Source organism: Coregonus clupeaformis, chromosome 8 (genome assembly GCF_020615455.1).
Source record: "Coregonus clupeaformis isolate EN_2021a chromosome 8, ASM2061545v1, whole genome shotgun sequence".
In the NCBI taxonomy this organism is placed as follows: domain Eukaryota; kingdom Metazoa; phylum Chordata; class Actinopteri; order Salmoniformes; family Salmonidae; genus Coregonus; species Coregonus clupeaformis.
In genome coordinates, this window is record NC_059199.1 from 50007891 (window position 1) to 50029510 (window position 21620).

General features: G+C 46.4%; 1 protein-coding gene across 1 annotated transcript; it reads right to left on the reverse strand.

The window, feature by feature from the left end:
• Positions 1-467: 467 nt before the first annotated feature.
• On the reverse strand, positions 468-17596 carry LOC121571897 (tetraspanin-13). The gene is made up of 6 exons (XM_041883681.1): positions 17375-17596; positions 3791-3958; positions 2968-3048; positions 2446-2559; positions 2057-2167; positions 468-1819 (listed from the first exon to the last, which is right to left on the reverse strand). The coding sequence occupies exons 1-6, from the start codon at positions 17435-17437 to the stop codon at positions 1745-1747; spliced, it is 612 nt and encodes a 203-aa protein (XP_041739615.1). The 5' UTR covers positions 17438-17596; the 3' UTR covers positions 468-1744.
• Positions 17597-21620: the final 4024 nt, after the last annotated feature.

Consider the following 21620-nt stretch of genomic DNA (forward strand, 5'->3'; position numbering starts at 1 on the left):
TTCCTGAGTCACTGCCTGGTAGCCTGGTTACTGAACCAGTCACAGCCTGGTTGCCTGACTACCGAACCTCAACCAATGCCTTTGTTGTATAACGGGGCTTCCTTCTTAAGCAGACCACTGGTTGGTCGGGAATGACACACACATGCATACACGCACGCACGCGCACACACACTGAGTGACCTGAGTAATTATCATTGTTCTTCATGGGAATGTATGCGAATTATATGCCAGAAAGCAAATAAAGCATTACTTACTCTCATTCCACCTGTGGAAAGATTTTAGTTTCTTGGAAATGCTCAGGCTACTGCTATGAGCTGGGCTCTACATTTTGCAACTTCACTAGTTGTGTTTCTACGGAAACAGAGCCCAACTAACCCAGTGACTGTCAACTGGTCAACTTGACTGGGCATTGGTGGGAATTGGGTTACCCTCATTGTTGAAAGGAAAGCCCAAGAACAGAAACTGGGTATGAAATAGATCTAAAATATCTATTTTATTGTGATTTCTTGTACAAAGGCACAGGTACCTAGTTCACAGAACCATCAGTAGCAGTAGCACACACTAGCAGAGACATGATGCAGCAGCACACACACACAATGGACTGCCAGGCTTTGTAACACTATCAGCAGAACAAAGCAGATCATATTTTCTTTCAGGTCAGTCTTCCCCAGCATTTCATAGTGTTGATATTCAGACAGCATAAGCAATTGACTCTAACATTAATGCATTTTGTTTAGCAGATTTCTAATAATTAGGAATGTTTACACAGAAATATATATACAGAGCACAAAACAAATGTAATACTGTGTAGCATAATGACTTAAAGTAAAGGCAACAACAAGCTGCTTAAATAGTTGTAGGTATGTAGTATCAGCATACAATTGTCAACAGCACGCTATAGTCCTTCAGTTATTGAGTGTTAAAATCAAATGTACAAATATTCAATGATATCTTCAGTCACCATGTGCTCAAAATAATACAAACTGTTCTTCATTATGTCAGTCATGGTCTGTAATACAGGAGTGATTCAGTAGTCACAACATCACAGTTCACATGCTCTAATACAGGTCTGAGCATAGTGAACGCTTGTATCAAATATCAAATGTATTCTTTGAAAACGTTGATTCCAAGAGGAGATTTGTAATCGGAAGCAGAGCCATATATGTATGAGAGGTTAAATACAGGATATGATTGTGATTGGGAGTGGTCTCAGGTGTCCTATTAGGGTAATAGGTTCATGCAGCATTTTAATATACAGCCGGATCATGTTCATTAGGGCACACAATGGAAAACATTTTGCAACGGAAAATGTAAAGGTAAATGTAGTTCCTCCTGTCTCAGTCAGTTTTCTCCCGTTTGGTGCCCTAATGAACATGACCCAGTTATTTTCCAGACACACACCTTCATGAAACACCACACAAAGGCCTGCTGCTTCGCTCAGCTGGTGAAAACACACACAAGTCACTCGCTTATTTACAAACACAGCCCCTAAAACAGGCAGCCACCTGGAGAGCTACTTGGTATGCAGCTTTTGCTCCGGCCCTGCTTTAACTAATACAACCAATTCAGCTGAAAATGGTCCCGATGAGCAGCTAATTTGTTTAGAATCAGATGTGTTAGTGTTACAGTTAGAGTAGGGCTGGAGCAAAAGCCTGCACATCCAGTAGCTCACCAGGAGGAGGGTTGGCCACTCCCAGGGTGTGGGGTGAGGGGGGCGGGGCACAGAGCCAGCAGTTGCCAGCGGTTACAGGAAGGCGCTGGGATTGGCTCGAGGGTCCTTCTGGTTCCTGTATTGATACGTTAGCCATACCCCCAGGATCTGCAACAGGAAGAATAAACATTACTGGACCCAGTTTTATCATACTGACCCTACTAATAATAGATCATATACTGTAAATATACATTTTCATTCTCTATTAGATTTCATAAACTGCAGCTCAAGATAGGCCGGTTTACTGTTAAAAGAAATCACAATTTTAAAGCACTATATAAGTTGATTGAATGCTTGATTGATACACCAGAACATTCCCTGACTGTATATAAAGGGAGATCTCACCTCAGTGAAGCTGAAGAAGAGGCCTATCCCGCCCACGAAGCGCAACACCTCTCCTGCATGCGCCTGGATCTGCTCAGCACACGGTGAACAGGAGTGGTTGGGGAAACAGGCCTGTAGAGGGGGCACAGATGGACCAGTTAGCCAGGAAAACTGCTTTACAGCCACAATACTGAATATACAGCAGCTGATATCATCAGAACCAGTTTGATACAAATATTATAAATAATATCAGAGCCATATCAACACAGATGTTTTAGACCATCACATTCGTTGTAATGATATATCTTGGTATGTACCAACAGAGCTTGTGACCTGAGATAGAGAGGTCAAATACAACATACAGTAGATTCAGATTCAGTGCACCAGAGGGTTCATTTGTTAGTGCTTACAGCATCACAGGTCCCGTTGTTGTCTACGTGGTAGAAGCCACAGCAGTTGAGACTCTTCTCTACATCTCTCTGGGTGGTATGAGAGTTGTTCCATCCCACCTCCAACAGGTGTTCCTAAAACAGGGGTACAGCAAGCACTGACCACCATAGATACACTCATATACAGATATAGGTGCATTACAATGCCTGTATACACAGGACCAGACATTCCTAAGGTAGTCTACTGATCTAGACCCGGATGGAGGTCAGTCTGAAAAAAATAGTGATTTTGCTTCTAAGAATATACTCCATAGTGCATGGAACCGGAACACACCGCAGTGCAGAGACATGGGAGGTCCCTAGATCTGAGATTTCACCACAACATTCACCAATAACAGACACATCATGATTCATTAGCATATGTTGTCTTGTATCTATCTAGTATTTAATCACAAGGTTTCTGTGATTTGTCTGAAAAGTTGTTTTTGTTCCTCTAGCACTTAAAGCAATGTTGTTGTGATTGACAGCAGTTGGTGTTCCTACCTGCTGATCCTTGTTGATGGCTAGACAGGCGCTGGAGACAGAGAACTGGACGATGAACACCATGAAGAGGATGATCATATACTGGGGTCCAATGTCAAGGAATAACATTCCAATACACACATTCTCAACACAGAGCTTTTGTAGTTTTGAACCCAGTTGGTCACACTTCCGAAGGCGGAGGTTACTTATTTCCAACAGTCAACGGGCTGCAACTGTTTTATTTCTCTAAACTTTTGTATTAGTAATATGGAATATTATAGATGAATACTGTAATAATGTAATGTAATAATGTAATAATAACACTGTAATAATGACTGAAAGCCAGTCAGTATTATGCCCTGATGACTAAGCCAGAAGCAGGGGTCGCAGGCTGACTACAATGTGTAATACGATACTGGACCTGGTCTCACAGATGTTACTGCGTGTGCATGCCATGCATGAATGGAAAATCAGCAGGGATTTTTCCACAACATACAGTAGGGTAGGGGTAAGAGATCAGTACAGCCTGGAAAACAAGTAATGGATAAACAACAAGGGGCTATGAGTCCTATTGAAATAAAGCACAACGGGTGAAGATAAAGGACGACGTGGAGAGGATTGTCTCATTCAGACAATCCCTTTTGGCGAGCTGCTGAAGCTATTGGAAAAGCTTATTGAAACTTCAGTTATTTTGAATTTAACACATAGCCTACCCAAGGCCTCAATCTACTTGACCTGAAACCTGACACCAAACCTGAACTCAAGCCATAATTCAAATTCTAGACCCCAAATTCACTTTGGTCTTGGGTCAGGTCAAGTCTGCCTTGGTGGAAGGTTAGGATACGAAGAAGAGTAGGACCTGGTGGTGCTTAATGGCCCCGATGAGGCCGACCAATGCCACGAAGAACAGGAACACGCCCACTCCAATGACTCCGCCCACCACCTGGAAGCTAGACACCAGGCCGAACCACTTCCCCCACGCAGCGATGCCGATCATCAGCAGACTCACCATCTAGAGAGGGAGGGACGGATAGACAGATAAATAGACAGGCAGGCACAGACACAAACACAAACAGAGAGAAAGAAAGTTTGTGTGGACGTTGACCACAAACTATCAGATAGGCTTACAGGTTATGGTATGTAATAAAATGTAATTGCAGCGGTACAACCGGTAAGGAGGACACAGGCTACACCTCAGACTACATGCTTTTAGAAATAGACAGGGGTGCAACTTTGGTTTTAGAAGTGGGGGGGACATATACAAATAAATAAAAAGAATAATCCAGTCGGATAAACACTCAATCAATCAATCAAATGTATTTATAAAGTCCTTTTTACATCAGCAGATGTCACAAAGTGCTATACAGAAACCCAGCCTAAAACCCCAAACAGCAAGCAATGCAGATATAGAAGTACGGTGGCTAGGAAAAACTCCCTAGAAAGGCAGAAACCTGGGAAGAAACTGTGATGTCACGAGAGGCTACACAGCTTTCAGCGGGATTGCTCAAGTAGTGCAAGGAGACCAGGTTCAACCAAAACAAGGATTTTATTAAAGGTCTTGGGAAACTAACGAAAGTATAACACAATTCTGTTCTCTGGTGGCTCTTTAAGGGTTAACAGTTCAGGGATGTCTCTTCCACATCCAAAATCATAACTCTCCCTCGCTCAAATAACTTTTCCCCAGTCTTACTGTATTCCACGTTGCAGCTAGTGGCCAACCCAGCAAAACGTCCTTCCAAATGTCCCACACGTATTTCCACAGGTGCATATATCCAAAGGTGAGTATTTCCCAAAGGTAAGTATCTCCAAATCCTTATATTCCTCATGGAAGTGGACGTGCAGCACTCTTGTCCTCCAGAGAGCCCAGGTTGGAGACTGTGTCTCTTCCCTTTCCAAACCTTCAGCTCATCAGCTCCTCATTTGTTCCAGCTGCGTGGGAAGATTGGCCATAGAGGGGTGGAGTTCCCGACCATACCAGCAGATGGAGCCATAGCTGTCTGGGTTTGCAGCCACCTCAGGGGGATGTAACGTCCCTCCAGGACACAGCCTCTCGTGACATCACACATCCCCCTCCTCGGGACCGACGTCCTCGTCGGGGTAAAGGCAGCGAAGAAGGCATCACGCCGGGAGAGGGCGTCCGCATTGCCGTGGTGCTTGCCAGCCTGCTCTCTCTTCAACTCCTCCACCTCTAGGACCAGGGACTCCGCCTCCTGTTGTCTCTCCTTGAGTTTCTTACTGAACGCATCAGCCTTGGTTTTAGCAGAGTTTAGCTTCTGTTGAGCAGCTTTCAGTTCCTTCTCTCTCTCTGCCTCCGCATTCTTCATCTTGTTCTCCAACACCTTGTACTTCTCCTCTGCCTTCTTCTGGACCTCCTTACTACTGCGCAGGGTCTCCTCACACTCCTCGATGGTCCTGCGCAGCCTCTCCAGCTCCTCCTGTTGCTTAGGGAAGGAGCTCTGTTGGAGTTTAGCCTGGAGGATATCTAACTCTTCTGTCTTCATGTCTAACTGTTGCTTTAACAAACGATACCTCTCAGCGGTCCCCTTCAGACCAGACAGTTCTTTGTCCAGATTCTGTAGCTCCGTCTCTGTGTCGGTCTGGGCACCTGCCATCCCTATCAGAGCCCGGGCGGGAGTGAGTAACTCGGAGTATTGCACCGGAGCCTTCCCAGGATGAGTCTTGCCTCTCCGTTTCCGAGGTACTCGGGTTATCCTCTCCTGAGACTCTCTCCAGAGTGGGTAAAAGGCTGGGCAGTCTCGTCCAATTAGGACAGGGACGGGGAGGGAATCAACCACCCCCTGCCGTCGTGTGTATGGTTCCCCGTGTGCTGGTCATTGTAAGTTCAGTAATGGGGTATTCTCTGGTGTCCCCATGGACACAGGAAACTGGGAGGACTTTCCCCGGGGGTCAGACACGTTGGGCCCACCAAATCCTTACGCACCAGGGTGGCCCGGCTACCAGAATCCAGTAAGGCCTCCACATCATGGTGATTCACAGTTACCGGGCAGGTGGGGGTCGATCTGGGCCGCCATCTACGACTCCCAAGAGCGAGGCAAAACGGTGTGTGGGTGCTGAGCTGGAGGACTCCGCAGTGGGCATAGGTTCATCGGCTGGCTTCCCACACTGCCAGGAGATATGTCCCATCTCCCCACACCGGTAACACTGTCGAGTTTCCCCCTCCTGGTGTACTCTTCTTGGACCCGCCTGGTTTCTGGCTCCCCCTGGAGCCGGGATAAGTCCTGACGTGGCTGGGTTCGAGACCTTGGGGTCCTTTGGACGGGCTCTTCCCATTTGTGGTGGGGCCGCACTCCTGGGGTCTTTTCGGGAAGCATTCAGCATCTCCGCTGTGGCCTGGTACTTTTCCACAGCTTCCACGGTCAGATCAGCCGTGGTCAAGGCCTGTTGACTGATGAACCGTTTTGCCTCATAAGGCAGGGGCGCGTAGGTAACGATCCACCACAACGGCCTCCACCACCGCCGCTGCTGTATTCCTCTGCGGATCCAGCCATTTCCTTGCGATTCGGACAAGTTCATGCATCTGCGCCCGAGGAGGTTGGTCTGGTTGGAAGGTCCAACCGTGAAAGCGCTGGGCCATACCAAACTTTGTGAGTCCATATCTGCTGAGGATCTCAGACTTCAGGGCATCATAGTCAGTAACCTGGTCAGGGCCCAGGTCCCGGACAGCATTCAGCGATTCCCGGTTAGAAAGGGGGCTAACAGACCAACCCACTGTTGCTTGGGCCAGGCTTCCCTAGTGGCCGTGGCCTCAAATGCATGCAGGTATGCCTCAATGTCATCGGTAGCTCCCATCTTAGATATAAAGTCACTTGCCTTTATTGGGCGGGTATTTTGGACAACCCTCTGTCTCTGCAACTGCAATTCCTCTGCCTTCAGCAGGTTGGCTTTCTTTTGCTCCTCCAAGAGAGCCACGTTTGCTTGCATCTGGGCTTGCTGGCCAGCAACAAGGGCTTTCAATATGTCCTCCATTTCAGTCGGCGGGGAGCCTACGGCCAACTTGGAAAACTGGGTGATCAAACCTTCGGTATCCTCCTCTGACATGCACTATTAACGCTTAGCGTGCCCGTATTCTCCACCATCTGTGATGTCACGAGAGGCTACACAGCTTTCAGCGGGATTGCTCAAGTAGTGCAAGGAGACCAGGTTCAACCAAAACAAGGATTTTATTAAAGGTCTTGGGAAACTAACGAAAGTATAACACAATTCTGTTCTCTGGTGGCTCTTTAAGGGTTAACAGTTCAGGGATGTCTCTTCCACATCCAAAATCATAACTCTCCCTCGCTCAAATAACTTTTCCCCAGTCTTACTGTATTCCACGTTGCAGCTAGTGGCCAACCCAGCAAAACGTCCTTCCAAATGTCCCACACGTATTTCCACAGGTGCATATATCCAAAGGTGAGTATTTCCCAAAGGTAAGTATCTCCAAATCCTTATATTCCTCATGGAAGTGGACGTGCAGCACTCTTGTCCTCCAGAGAGCCCAGGTTGGAGACTGTGTCTCTTCCCTTTCCAAACCTTCAGCTCATCAGCTCCTCATTTGTTCCAGCTGCGTGGGAAGATTGGCCATAGAGGGGTGGAGTTCCCGACCATACCAGCAGATGGAGCCATAGCTGTCTGGGTTTGCAGCCACCTCAGGGGGATGTAACGTCCCTCCAGGACACAGCCTCTCGTGACATCACAAAACCTAGAGAGGAACCAGGCTCTGAGGGGTGGCTAGTCCCCTTCTGGCTGTGCCGGGTGGAGATTATAACTGTACATGGCCATTAAGGGCAGATTTTTTTCCAAGATGTTAAAACGTTCATAGATGACCAGCAGGGTCAAATAATTATCACAGTGGTTGTAGAGGGTGCAACAGGTCAGGACATCAGGAGTAAATGTCCCTTGGGTTTTCATTGCCGGGCATTCAGAGGTTGAAATAGCAGGTGTGGTACAGAGAGAGAGTTGAAAACAGCAGGTCTGGGACAAGGTAGCACGTCCGATGAACAGTTCAGGGTTCCATAGCCGCCGGCAGAAGAGTTGAAACTGGAGCAGTAGCATCAGGCCAGGTAGTCATCAGGCCAGGTAGTCCTAAGGCATGGGGTCCTAGGGCTCAGGTCCTCCGGAGGGGAGGGAGAGAGGGAGAATTAGAGGGAGCATACTTAAATTCACACAGGACACCGGATAAGACAGGAGAATAACACCAGATATAACAGACTGACCCTAGCCCCCCGGCACATAGACTATTGCAGCATAGATACTGGAGGCTGAGACGGGGGGGGGTCGGGAGACACTGTGGCCCCGTCCGACGATACCCCCGGACAGGGCCAACCAGGCAGGATATAACCCCACCACTTTGCCAAAGCACAGCCCCCACACCACCAGAGGGATATCAACAGACCACCAACCTACTACCATGAGACAAGGCTGAGTATAGCCCATGAAGATCTCCTCCACTGCACGAGCCCGAGGGGGCGACAAACTGGACAGGAAGATCACATCAGTGACTCAACCCACTCAAGTGACGCACCCCTCCTAGAGACGGAATGGAAAGCACCAGTAAGCCAGTGACTCAGCCCCTGTAATAGGTTCAGAGGCAGAGAGACGGGAACAGGCCAGGCAGAGACAGCAAGGGCGGTTCATCGCTCCAGTGCCTTTCCGTTCACCTTCGCACCCATGGGCCAGACTACACTCAATCATAGGACCTACTGAAGAGATGAGTCTTCAGTAAAGACTTAAAAGGTCGAGACCGAGTCTGCGTCTCTCACATGGATAGTCAGACCATTCCATAAAAATGGAGCTCTATAGGAGAAAGCCCTGCCTCCAGCTGTTTGCTTAGAAATTCTAGGGACGATAATGAGGCCTGTGTCTTGTGACCGTAGTGTACATGTAGGTATATATGGCAGGACCAAATCAGAGAGATAGGTAGGAGCAAGCCCATGTAATGCTTTGTAGGTTAGCAGTAAAACCTTGAAATCAGCCCTAGCCTTTACAGGAAGCCAATGTAGAGAGCTAAACCACTTCTATGCTCGCTTCGAGGCAAGCAACACTGAAGCATGCATGAAAGCACCAGCTGTTCCGGATGACTATGTGATCACGCTCTCCGTAGCCGATGTGAGTAAGACTTTTAAGCAGGTCAACATTCACAAGGCCGCAGGGCCAGACGGATTACCAGGACGTGTACTCCGAGCATGTGCTGACCAACTGGCAAGTGTCTTCACTGACATTTTCAACATGTCCCTGACTGAGTCTGTAATACCAACATGTTTCAAGCAGACCACCATAGTCCCCGTGCCCAAGGACTCTAAGATAACCTGCCTAAATGACTACCGACCCGTAGCACTGACGTCTGTAGCCATGGAGTGCTTTGAAAGGCTGGTCATGGCTCACATCAACAGCATTATCCCAGAAACCCTAGACCCACCCCAATTTGCATACCGCCCCAACAGATCCACAGATGATGCAATCTCTATTGCACTCCACACTGCCCTTTCCCACCTGGACAAGAGGAACACCTACGTGAGAATGCTATTCATTGACTACAGCTCAGCATTCAACACCATAGTGCCCTCTAAGCTCATCACTAAGCTAAGGATCCTGGGACTAAACACCTCCCTCTGCAACTGGATCCTGGACTTCCTGACGGGCCGCCCCCAGGTGGTAAGGGTAGGTAACAACACATCTGCCACACTGATCCTCAACACGGGGGCCCCTCAGGGGTGCGTGCTCAGTCCCCTCCTGTACTCTCTGTTCACCCATGACTGCATGGCCAGGCACGACTCCAACACCATCATTAAGTTTGCCGACGACACAACAGTGGTAGGCCTGATCACCGACAACGATGAGACAGCCTATAGGGAGGAGGTCAGAGACCTGGCCGTGTGGTGCCAGGACAACAACCTCTCCCTCAACGTGACCAAGACAAAGGAGATGATTGTGGACTACAGGAAAAAAAAAGAGGACTGAGCACGCCCCCATTCTCATCGACGGGGCTGTAGTGGAACAGGTTGAGAGCTTCAAGTTCCTTGGTGTCCACATCACCAACGAACTATCATGGTCCAAACACACCAAGACAGTCGTGAAGAGGGCACGACAAAGCCTATTCGCCCTCAGGAGACTGAAAAGATTTGGCATGGGTCCTCAGATCCTCAAAAAATTCTACAGCTGCACCATCGAGAGCATCCTGACTGGTTGCATCACCGCCTGGTATGGCAACTGCTTGGCCTCCGACCGCAAGGCACTACAGAGGGTAGTGCGTACGGCCCAGTACATCACTGGGGCCATGCTTCCTGCCATCCAGGACCTCTATACCAGGCGGTGTCAGAGGAAGGCCCTCAAAATTGTCAAAGACTCCAGCCACCCTAGTCATAGACTGTTCTCCCTGCTACCGCGACGGCAAGCAGTACCGGAGTGCCAAGTCTAGGTCCAAAGACTTCTCAACAGCTTCTACCCCCAAGCCATAAGACTCCTGAACAGCTAATCATGGCTACCCGGACTATTTGCACTGCCCCCCACCCCATCCTTTTTACGCTGCTGCTACTCTGTTAATTATTTATGCATAGTCACTTTAACTCTACCCACATGTACATATTACTTCAACTATCTCAACTAGTCGGTGCCCCCGCACATTGACTCTGCACGGTACCCCCTGTATATATAGCCTCCCTACTGTTATTTTATTTTACTTCTGCTCTTTTTTCTCAACACTTTTTTTGTTGTTGTTTTATTTTTACTTTTTTTGTTAAAAATAAATGGACTGTTGGTTAAGGGCTGTAAGTAAGCATTTCACTGTAATGTCTGCACCTGTTGTATTCGGCGCATGTGACCAATATTATTTTTTTTGATTTGATTTGATTTGAGTAATATGATACAAATGTTGGGTTCTAGTCAACAATATTCCAAGTTGGCGTAGCAGTGCGGTCGTGTACTCTGTGTGTGTCTGTGTAAATAGCCTGTTTTTTGTATTTTTCGTACATATTTCCCTATCCCACTTTTCATCCTTCTACTAAATATACTTTCCTGCAAACCCGCCTCACTCAATGTGGAAGGGATTCTATTATTGACTTACCTTCTATCTAGAATCTCCAGTTGAAACTAGCTAGCCAGCTAACTAGCTACTTGCTATTAGCCATCGTTAGCGGTTTTCACCCAGAACATCGGATTTTCGGCCGGAATAACTGAATCACTGGACATTAACACCGGATCGCAACTAACTAGCCGCAACTGAATGGATGTTGCTGTTGGCTAATCACCACTGCCCCCGAAGCAAGCACCAGTTAGCCTTGAGCCAGGCCCATATCCCGGCTATCTACCTCTCTGTCTACCGGACGGGAGTAGCCAGCTAACTAGCTACTTGCTATTAGCCACCGTTAGCGGTTTTTCACCATTGTCCGTGGCCTGCACTACCTACCAGCCAGCTCTAGCCTGGACTATTATTGGCCAGTCTGCACTGTCTGCACAGCGCGTTATCGACCCAGAACATATCGTTTTTTCTGTCGGAATCAATGAATCACTGGACCTTTAACACCGGATCATCGCAACTAGCTAGCTGCAACCAAATGGATGTTGTTGTTGGCTAATCAGCCTTGAGCTAGCCTCAAGTCAGGGCCATCTCCCGGCTATCTACCTCTCTGTCAACCGGACGGGACCTCCTAGAGTCGACACAGAGCCCCGCCGATCCATCACGACTGGTCTGCCGACGTAATCGTCTGTGGTTTCAACAGGCTTCCTGTTGCGATGACCACGAAGATCCATCTGCTAGCCCCGGCCCGCTAGCACACGCAAACAACAGCCGTGCTTCCTGCTAGCCTGTGCTGTAGCACCAATTCTAACTGCTCTCGGACTCACATATTGCTGTTCATTGGACCTTATGATCACTCAGCTGCACAGCTGACGCCTGCTGGACTGTTCCTTTACACGGTACCCTGTCCTGTTTATCTGTTTAGCCTCAGCCCAAACTTTCATCGCCATTACCAGTTGTTGTCTTAGCTCTCTCGAATAACACCTGTGATTGCTTTATGCCTCTCTCCCATGTTAATATGCCTTGCCTATTGCTGTTCCAGTTAGTTCTTATTATACAATTTCACTGTAGAGCCCCAAGTCCCTCTCAAACTGCCTCAAATAGTTCCTTTGTTCCACCCCCCCATACACGCGGAGACCGGCTCAATCGGTGCCTCCAGTGATGCTATCTCTTTCATTGTTAAACCAACGCTTAGGTTTACCTCCACTGTACTCATATCCTTCCATATGTGGTCCTCTGTAGCTCAGCTGGTAGAGCACGGCGCTTGTAACGCCAAGGTAGTGGGTTCGATCCCCGGGACCACCCATACACAAAAAAAAATGTATGCACGCATGACTGTAAGTCGCTTTGGATAAAAGCGTCTGCTAAATGGCATATTATTATTACTATTATTAATATCCTTGTCTGTACATCATGCCCTGATCCTATTCTACAATGCCTGGAAATCTGCCCCCTTTATTCTCTGTACCCAACGCACTAGAAGACCAGTTCTTAAAGCCTTTAGCCGTATCCTTATTCTAGTCCTCCTCTGTTCCTCTGGTGATGTAGAGGTTAACCCAGGCCCTGCAGCCCCCCGTATCACTCCTACTCCCCAGGAGCTATCATTTTTTGACTTCTGTAACCGTAAAAGCATTGGTTTTTTGCATGTTAACATAAGAAGCCTCCTCCCTAAGTTTAGGTTATTCACTGCGTTAGCACACTCCGCCAACCCTGATGTTCTAGCAGTGTCTGAATCCTGGCTTAGGAAGGCCACCAAAAATTCAGAAATGTCCATCCCGAACTACAACATTTTCCGTCTAGACAGAACTGCCAAAGGGGGTGGAGTTGCAATCTACTGTAGCGATAGCCTACAGAGCTCTATCATACTATCCAGGTCTGTGCCCAAACAGTTTGAGCTCCTACTTCTAAAAATCCTCACTGTTGCCGCTTGCTACAGACCCCCCTCAGCCCCCAGCTGTGCCCTGGACACCATATGTGAATTGATTGCCCCCCATCTATCCTCAGAGTTCGTACTTCTTGGTGACCTAAACTGGGATATGCTTAACACCCCGGCCATCCTACAATCCAAACTAGATTCCCTCAATCTCACACAAATTATCAAGGAACCTACCAGGTACAACCCTAAATCCGTAAACATGGGCACCCTTATAGATATCATCCTGACTAACTTACCCTCTAAACACACCTCCGCTGTCTTCAACCAGGATCTCAGCGATCACTGCCTTATTGCCTGCGTCCGTAACGGGTCCGCGGTCAAACGACCACCCCTCATCACTGTCAAACGCTCCCTAAAACACTTTAGCGAGCAGACCTTACTAATTGACCTGGCCCAGGTATCCTGGATGGATATCGATCTCATTCTGTCAGTAGAGGATGCCTGGTTGTTCTTTAAAAGTGCTTTCCTCTCAATCTTAAATAAGTATGCCCCATTCAAATAATTCAGAACTAAGAACAGATATATCCTCTAGTTCTCTTCAGACTTGACTGCCCTTGACCAGCACAAAAACATCCTGTGGCGTACTGCATTAGCATCGAATAGCCCCCGCGATATGCAACTTTTTCAGGGAAGTTAGGAACCAATATACACAGCAGTTAGGAAAGCAAATGCTAGCTTTTTCAAACAGAAATTTGCATCCTGTAGCACTAACTCCAAAAAGTTTTGGGACACTGTAAAGTCCATGGAGAATAAGAGCACCTCCTCCCAGCTGCCCACTGCACTGAGGCTAGGAAACACTGTCACCACCGATAAATCTACAATAATCGAGAATTTCAACAAGCATTTTGCTATGGCTGGCCATGCTTTCCACCTGGCTACCACCAGCTCTGCACCCTCCGCTGCAACTTGGCCATGCCCCCCCGCTTCTCCTTCACACAAATTCAGACAGCTGATGTTCTGAAAGAGCTGCAAAATCTGGACCCCTACAAATCATCTGGGCTAGACAATCTGGACCCTTTCTTTCTAAAATTAGCAGCCGAAATTGTCATAACCCCTATTACTAGCCTGTTCAACCTCTCTTTCGTATCGTCTGAGATCCCAAGAGATTGGAAAGCTGCCGCGGTCATCCCCCTCTTCAAAGGGGGTGACACTCTAGATCCAAACTGTTACAGACCTATATTCATCCTGCCCTGCCTTTCAAAAGTTTTTGAAAGCCAAGTTAACAAACAGATCACCGACCATTTCGAATCACACCGTACCTTCTCCGCTATGCAATCCGGTTTCCGAGCTGGTCATGGGTGCACCTCAGCCACGCTCAAGGTCCTAAACGATATTATAACCGCGATCAATAATAGACAATACTGTGCAGCCATCTTCATCGACCTGGCCAAGGCTTTCGACTGTGTCAACCACTGCATTCTTATTGGCAGACTAAATAGCCTTGGTTTCTCAAATGACTGCCTCGCCTGGTTCACCAACTACATTGGACACTGTGTTAACAAATCTCCAAACGAGCTTCAATGCCATACAACACTCCTTCCGTAGCCTCCAACTGCTCTTAAACACAAGTAAAACTAAATGCATGCTCTTCAATCGAACGCTGCTGGCACCCGCCCACACGACTAGAATCACTACTCTCGACGGGTCTGACCTAGAGTATGTGGACAACTACAAATACCTAGGTGTCTGGTTAGACTGTAAACTCTCCTTCCAGACTCACATTAAGCATCTCCAATCCAAAGTTAAATCTAGAATCGGCTTCCTATTTCGCAACAAAGCCTCCTTCACTCATGCTTCCAAACATGCCCTCGTAAAACTGACTATCCTACCGATCCTTGACTTCGGCGATGTCATTTAAAAAATAGCCTCCAACACTCTACTCAGCAAATTGGATGTAGTCTATGACAGTGCCATCCGTTTTGTCACAAAAGCCCCATATACTACCCAACCACTGTGACCTGTACGCTCTTGTTGGCTGGTCCTCACTACATATTTGTCGCCAAACCCACTGGCTCCAGGCCATCTATAAATCACTGCTAGGCAAATCCCCGCCTTATTTTAGCTCATTGGTCACCATAGCAACACCCACCCGTTGTATGCGCTCCAGCAGGTATATCTCACTGGTCATCCCCAAAGCCAACACCTCCTTTGACCGCCATTCCTTCCAGTTCTCTGCTGCCAATGACTGGAACGAACTGCAAAAATCTCTGAAGCTGGAGACTTATCTCCCTCACTAACTTTAAGCATCAGTTGTCAGAGCACCTTACTGATCACTGCACCTGTACACAGCCATTCTGAAATTAGCCCACACAACTACCTCATCCCCATATTGTTATTTATTTTGCTCATTTGCACAGCATCTCTTGCACATCTATCATTCCAGTGTTAATACTAATTGTAATTATTTTGCACTATGGCCTATTTATTGCCTTACCTCCATAACTTGCTACATTTGCACACACTGTATATATATTTTCTGTTGTATTTTTGACTTTATGTTTGTTTTACCCCATATGTAACTCTGTGTTGTTGTTTTTAATCGCACTGCTTTGCTTTATCTTGGCCAGGTCGCAGTTGTAAATGAGAACTTGTTCTCAACTGGCTTACCTGGTTAAATAAAGGTGAAATACATTATTATTTTTTTTTGATTCTAGCAGCCGTGTTTAGCACTAACTGAAGTTTATTTAGTGCTTTATCATGGTAGCCGGAGAGTAGAGCATTGCAGTAGTCTAATCTAGAAGTGACAAAAGCATGGATGAGCTTTTCTGCATAATGTTTGGACAAAAAGTTTTCCTTGAAATATTCTTGATATGTTCGTCAAAAGAGAGATCAGGGTCCAGAGTGACGCCGAGGTCCTTCACAGTTAATTTTTTGACGACTGTACAACCATCAAGATTAATTGTCAGATCCAACAGAAGATATCTTTGTTTCTTGGGACCTAGAACTAGCATCTCTGTTTTGTCTGAGTTTAAAAGTAAAACATTTGCCGCCATCCACTTCCTTATGTCTGAAACACAGGCTTCCAGGGTAGGCAATTTTGGGGCTTCACCATGTTTCATCAAAATGTACAGCTGTGTGTCGTCCGCATAGCAATGAAAGTTAACATTGTGTTTCCGAATGACATCACCAAGAGGTGAAATATATAGTGAAAACAATAGTGGTCCTAAAACGGAAACTAGAGGAACACCAAAACTTACAATTGATTTGTCAGAGGCCAAACCATCCACAGAGACGAACTGATATCTTTCCGACAGATAAGATCTAAACCAGGCAAGAACTTGTCCGTGTATACCAATTAAGGTTTCCAATCTTTCCAAAGGAATGTGGTGATCGAAGGTGTCAAAAGCAGCCACTAAGGTTTAGGAGCACGAGGACAGATGCAGAGCCTTGGTCTGACGCCATTAAAAGGTAATTTACCACCTTCACGAGTGCAGTCTCAGTGCTATGATGGGGTCTAAAACCAGACTAAAGCGTTTCGTATACATTATTTGTCTTCAGGAAGGCAGTGAGTTGCTGCACAACAGCTTTTTCAAAAAAATTTGAGAGGAATGGGAGACTTGATATAGGCCGATAGTGTTTTACATTTCTGGGTCAAGGTTTGGCTTTTTCAAGAGAGGCTTTATTACCGCCAGGAGGCAACGGCCTACCCGACCGCTCGGAGGCGTCTGCATGGTCCTAAATCACACCGTTGCCTCGTTTTGTATCACATTCCAATGAGAAACTGGAGGTGGCCAAAAATGCAATTTCAGAATGTGGGGGGGACATGTGGGGGGACATGTACCCCCGTCCCCAGTGAAAGTTGCGCCCCTGGAAATAGAAGAAGTGACAGTCAAAAGTGGAACATCATTTATCTGCCTGTAAATGTATATTCAGCTTAAATCTAGGTCACCACTGTGGTCTGTTTTGATGCCACCAACACTCCTGCAAAACATTTGGTGGTGCTGTGGACATTTGAGGCCCTATGTTGAGGGTTTGTAGAGGAATGCTATGGAGTCTACACACTATGGCCCATATAATGTTGTTTTCAGTAACAACCACTTGATAAGAGATATCAGGAATGGTTAGAGCTTAACAAAGACAGGATACACCCTTGCATTGGAAAGTGTCAGGACTCAGGAGAGAAAGGAAACGAGATAGGAAATTGAGAGAGAAAATAATATATATAGGCCATTCTAAATATTCAGTTGCCTAAATACTGAATATAAATCCTAATATTTTTACGTGCTGAGGTTGCCTTTGTCAAACAGGAGACGCAAATCTTATTCCACACAAAGGTTCAGTTTTAATAATTTATAGCAGCAGAGCCTAGTCAGACCCAATGTATTGTTTACAACAGGCTGTACCGCAACAATGTTTCTTACACACCCACACAGACCGCATAAAAAGCGTCATATAGGCTACCCGAACCAACGCCCCAAACCTGTTACAGTATAGCTTAATAATACTCCATATGGTAAATTCTGGAATCGCATACTCACAACATAGAGGATATTGAGCGCACAGAGGGAGTGCTTGGAGCAGGTGAAACCGGAGCAGCCCATCCTTGAGATTTTTGATAATAATCGAAACGAATAATAGGATAAAGCAATTCCTTGTAAAAACAAAATAAAAACGGAAATATCCCAAATCAAGACGGTTACGATTGTCCCCACTACAAAGTCTGGTCCGAGATGAACTAGTATTCTGCCAGCAGCACAAACGTTGACGTCACTTTCGTATGGTAATGTAGAAACCTTCAAAAATAAAAGCCCGCATTTCAAAACATTGCAATGAGGATAACTCATTAAAATGATATTGAATTTTAATCAATGGCCACTTTTATTGTGCCAACAAGAAAATGCAATAATTAATGTATGAAAACTAATTACAAATAATTTGGTTTAAAAAAATAAAATATAATGTTTATAATGAAAATATACAATGTTGACATTGGTATGTTGTCAATATTGGGCTGTAGAGATAACTTTTCTACCTGTCTCAGCTAAAGTGGGGTGGGAAATACTCAGTAGGGTTTCTACTAACCAAATATGTGTAGTTTTGGAGGGGGACTATGTCTTACATATCTAGCAGCACTTCGTTCTCCACCCCTTCCATAGCCCCAATGCAATACACTGTAATATAAACTGGGTGGGTCGAGCAATGAATGCTGATTGGCTAACAACCGTGGTATATCAGACCGTATACCATGGGTATGAAAAAACATTTATTTTTACTGCTCTAATTACATTGGTAACCAGTTTACAATAGCAATAAGGAATCTCTGGGGATTGTGGTATATGGCTAATATATATATATATATTTTTTTTTTAGTCACTTAGCAGACGCTCTTATCCAGAGCGACTTACAGTTAGTGAATACATATTTTTTTATACTGGCCCCCCGTGGGAAACGAACCCACAACCCTGGCGTTGCAAACGCCATGCTCTATCAACGGAGCTACATCCCTGCCGGCCATTCCCTCCCCTACCCTGGACGACGCTGGGCCAATTGTGCGCCGCCCATGAGTCTCCCGGTCGCGGCCGGCTGCGACAGAACCTGGATTCGAACCAGGATCTAGTGGCACAGTTAGCACTGCGATGCAGTGCCTTAGACCACTGCGCCACTCAGGAGTACATATATATCATGGCTAAGGGCTGTATCCGCGTTGGGTCGTGCATAAGAACAGCCCTTAGCCATGGTATATTGACCATATACCACACCCTCTTGGGCCTTATTGCTTAAATAGACCGTACATTGGATACATATTGGCTTGTAGAGAGAAAACATTTCTACCTGTCTCAGTAGGGTTTCTACTAACCAAATATGTTCATCTGTACAAACAATAGTACGCAAGTATAAACACCATGGGACCAAGCATCCGTCACACAGCTCAGGAAGGAGACGCGTTCTGTCTCCTAGAGATGAACGTGGTACCTTCAGGCACGTGCGAAAAGTGCAAATCAATCCCAGAACAACAGCAAAGGACCTTGTGAAGATGCTGGAGGAAACTGGTACAAAAGTATCTATATCACAGTAAAACGAGTCCTATATCGACATAACCTGAAAGGCCGCTCAGCAAGGAAGAAGCCACTGCTTCAAAACCGCCATAAAAAAGCCACTACGGTTTGCAACTGCACATGGGGACAAAGATCGTACTTTTTGGGAAATGTTCTCTGGTCTGATGAAACAAAAATATAACTGTTTGGCCATAATGACCATCATTATGTTTGGAGGAAAAAGGGGAAGGCTTGCAAGCCGAAGAACACTTTCCCAACCGTGAAGCACGGGGGTGGCATCCTCATGCTGTGGGGTTGCTTTGCTGCAGGAGGGACTGGTGCACTTCACATAATAGATGGCATCATGATGAAGGAAAATGATGTGGATATATTGAAGCAACATCTCAAGACATCAGTCAGGAAGTTAAAGCTTGGTCGCAAATGGGTCTTCCAAATGGACAATGACCCCAAGCATACTTCCAAAGTTGTGGCAAAATGGCTTAAGGACAACAAAGTCAAGGTATTGGAGTGGCCATCACAAAGCCCTGACTTCAATCCTATAGAAAATGTGTGGGCAGAACTGAAAAAGCGTGCGCGAGCAAGGAGGCCTACAAATCTGACTCAGTTACACCAGCTCTGTCAGGAGGAATGGGCCAAAATTCACCCAACTTATTGTGGGAAGCTTGTGGAAGGCTAACCGAAACGTTTGACCCAAGTTAAACAATTTAAAGGCAATGCTACCAAATACTAATTGAGTGTATGTAAACTTCTGACCCACTGGGAATGTGATGAAAGAAATAAAAGCTGAAATATATAATTCTCTCTACTGTTATTCTGACATTTCACATTCTTAAAATAAAGTGGTGGTTAAGGTTAGGGTTAGGGTCAGGGTTAGAGTTAGGACTCAAGTTAAGGTTAGGGTTAGAGTTAAGATTAAGGTTAAGGTTAGAGTTGATCCAAGATGGCGTAGTAGTGTGGTCGTGTATTCTGTTGTGTCCTCGTGAAAATAGACAGTTTTATTTGTTTTTTGTCTTTTTTTCTTATATATTCCTCTATCTCACATTCCATCCTTTAACTAAATATACTTTCCTGCAACCCGCCTCACCCATGGTGGAACGGATTCTATTATTTCTTTATTTTTATCAAGAACCTACGGCTGAAACTAGCCAGCTAGCAAGCTAACTAGCTATTAGCCACCGTTAGCGGTCTTCAACACTGTCCGTGGCCTGCACTACCTACCAGCCAGCTCTAGCCTGGACAATTATCGGCCAGTCTGCACAGCGCGCTATTGACCCAGAGCATATCGGATTTTCTGCCAGAATCACTGAATCAATGGACCTTAACACCGGACCATCGCAACTAGCTAGCTGCAACCGAATAGCTGTTGTTGGCTAATCACCACTGTCCCGACGTACCAGTTAGCCTTGAGCTAGCCTCGAGCCAGGCCCATCTCCCGGCTATCTACCTCTGTCAACCGGACGGGACCTCCTAGTGTCGACACGGAGCCCCGCCGATCCATCACGACTGGTCTGCCGACGTAATCGTCTGATGTGGTTTCAACAGGCTTCCCGTTGCGATGACCACGAACATCCATCTGCTAGCCCCGGCCCGTTAGCACGCGCAATCAACAGCCGTGCCTCCTGCTCGCCTGTGCTGTAGCAGCCTACGAACTGCTCCCGGACTTACTTATTGCTGTTCACTGGACCTTATGATCGCTCAGCTACACAGCGAATGCCTGCTGGACTGTTCCTTTACAAGGTACCCCATCCTGTTTATCTGTTTAGCCTCAGCCCAAACTTTCGTCGCCATTACCAGTTGTTGTCTTAGCCCTCTCGAATAACACCTGTGATTGCGTTATGCCTCTCTCCCATGTCAATATGCCTAGCCTATTGCTGTTTGGGTTAGTTCTTATTATACAATTTCACTGTAGAACCCCCAGTCCTGCTCAAACTGCCTCAAATAGTTCCTTTGTTCCACCCCCCATACACGCGGAGACCGGCTCAATCGGTACCTCCTGTGATGCTATCTCTTTCGTAGTTACCCAATGCTTAGGTTTACCTCCACTGTACTCATATCCTTCCATATCCTTGTCTGTACATAATGCCCTGGATCTATTCTACAATGTCTGCCTCTTTTATTCTCTGTACCCAACACACTAGAAGACCAGTTCTTAAAGCCTTTAGCTGTATCCTTATTCTATTCCTCCTCTGTTCCTCTGGTGATGTAGAGGTTAACCCAGGCCCTGTAGCCCCCAGTATCACTCCTACCCCCCAGGTGCTATCATTTGTTGACTTCTCCCCAAGTTTGAGTTATTCACTGCGTTAGAACACTCTGCCAACCCTGATGTTCTAGCAGTGTCTGAATCTTGGCTTAGGAAGGCCACCAAAAATGTCCATTCCGAACTACAACATTGTCCGTCTAGATAGAACTGCCAAAGGGGGTGGAGTTGCAATCTACTGTAGAGATAGCCTGCAGAGCTCTATCATACTATCCAGGTCTGTGCCCAAACAGTTTGAGCTTCTACTTCTAAAAATCCACCTTTCCAGAAATGAGTCTCTCACTGTTGCCGCTTGCTACAGACCCCCCTCAGCCCCCAGTTGTGCCCTAGACACCATATGTGAATTGCTTGCCCCCCGTCTATCCTCAGAGTTCGTACTGCTTGGTGACCTAAACTGGGATATGCTTAACACCCCGGCCGTCCTACAATCTAAACTAGATGCCCTCAATCTCACACAAATTATCAAGGAAC

What these genes read in the sequence shown, in the direction of transcription:
- LOC121571897 (XM_041883681.1), bottom strand. Translation starts at nt 17,437, where the DNA reads ATGGGCTGCTCCGGTTTCACCTGCTCCAAGCACTCCCTCTGTGCGCTC. An exon ending in CCATCAACAAGGATCAGCAG is followed by an intron (nt 2,560 to 2,967) that starts GTAGGAACACCA and finishes CCCCTGTTTTAG; the next exon opens with GAACACCTGTTGGAGGTGGG. An exon ending in TCTTCTTCAGCTTCACTGAG is followed by an intron (nt 1,820 to 2,056) that starts GTGAGATCTCCC and finishes TTCCTGTTGCAG; the next exon opens with ATCCTGGGGGTATGGCTAAC.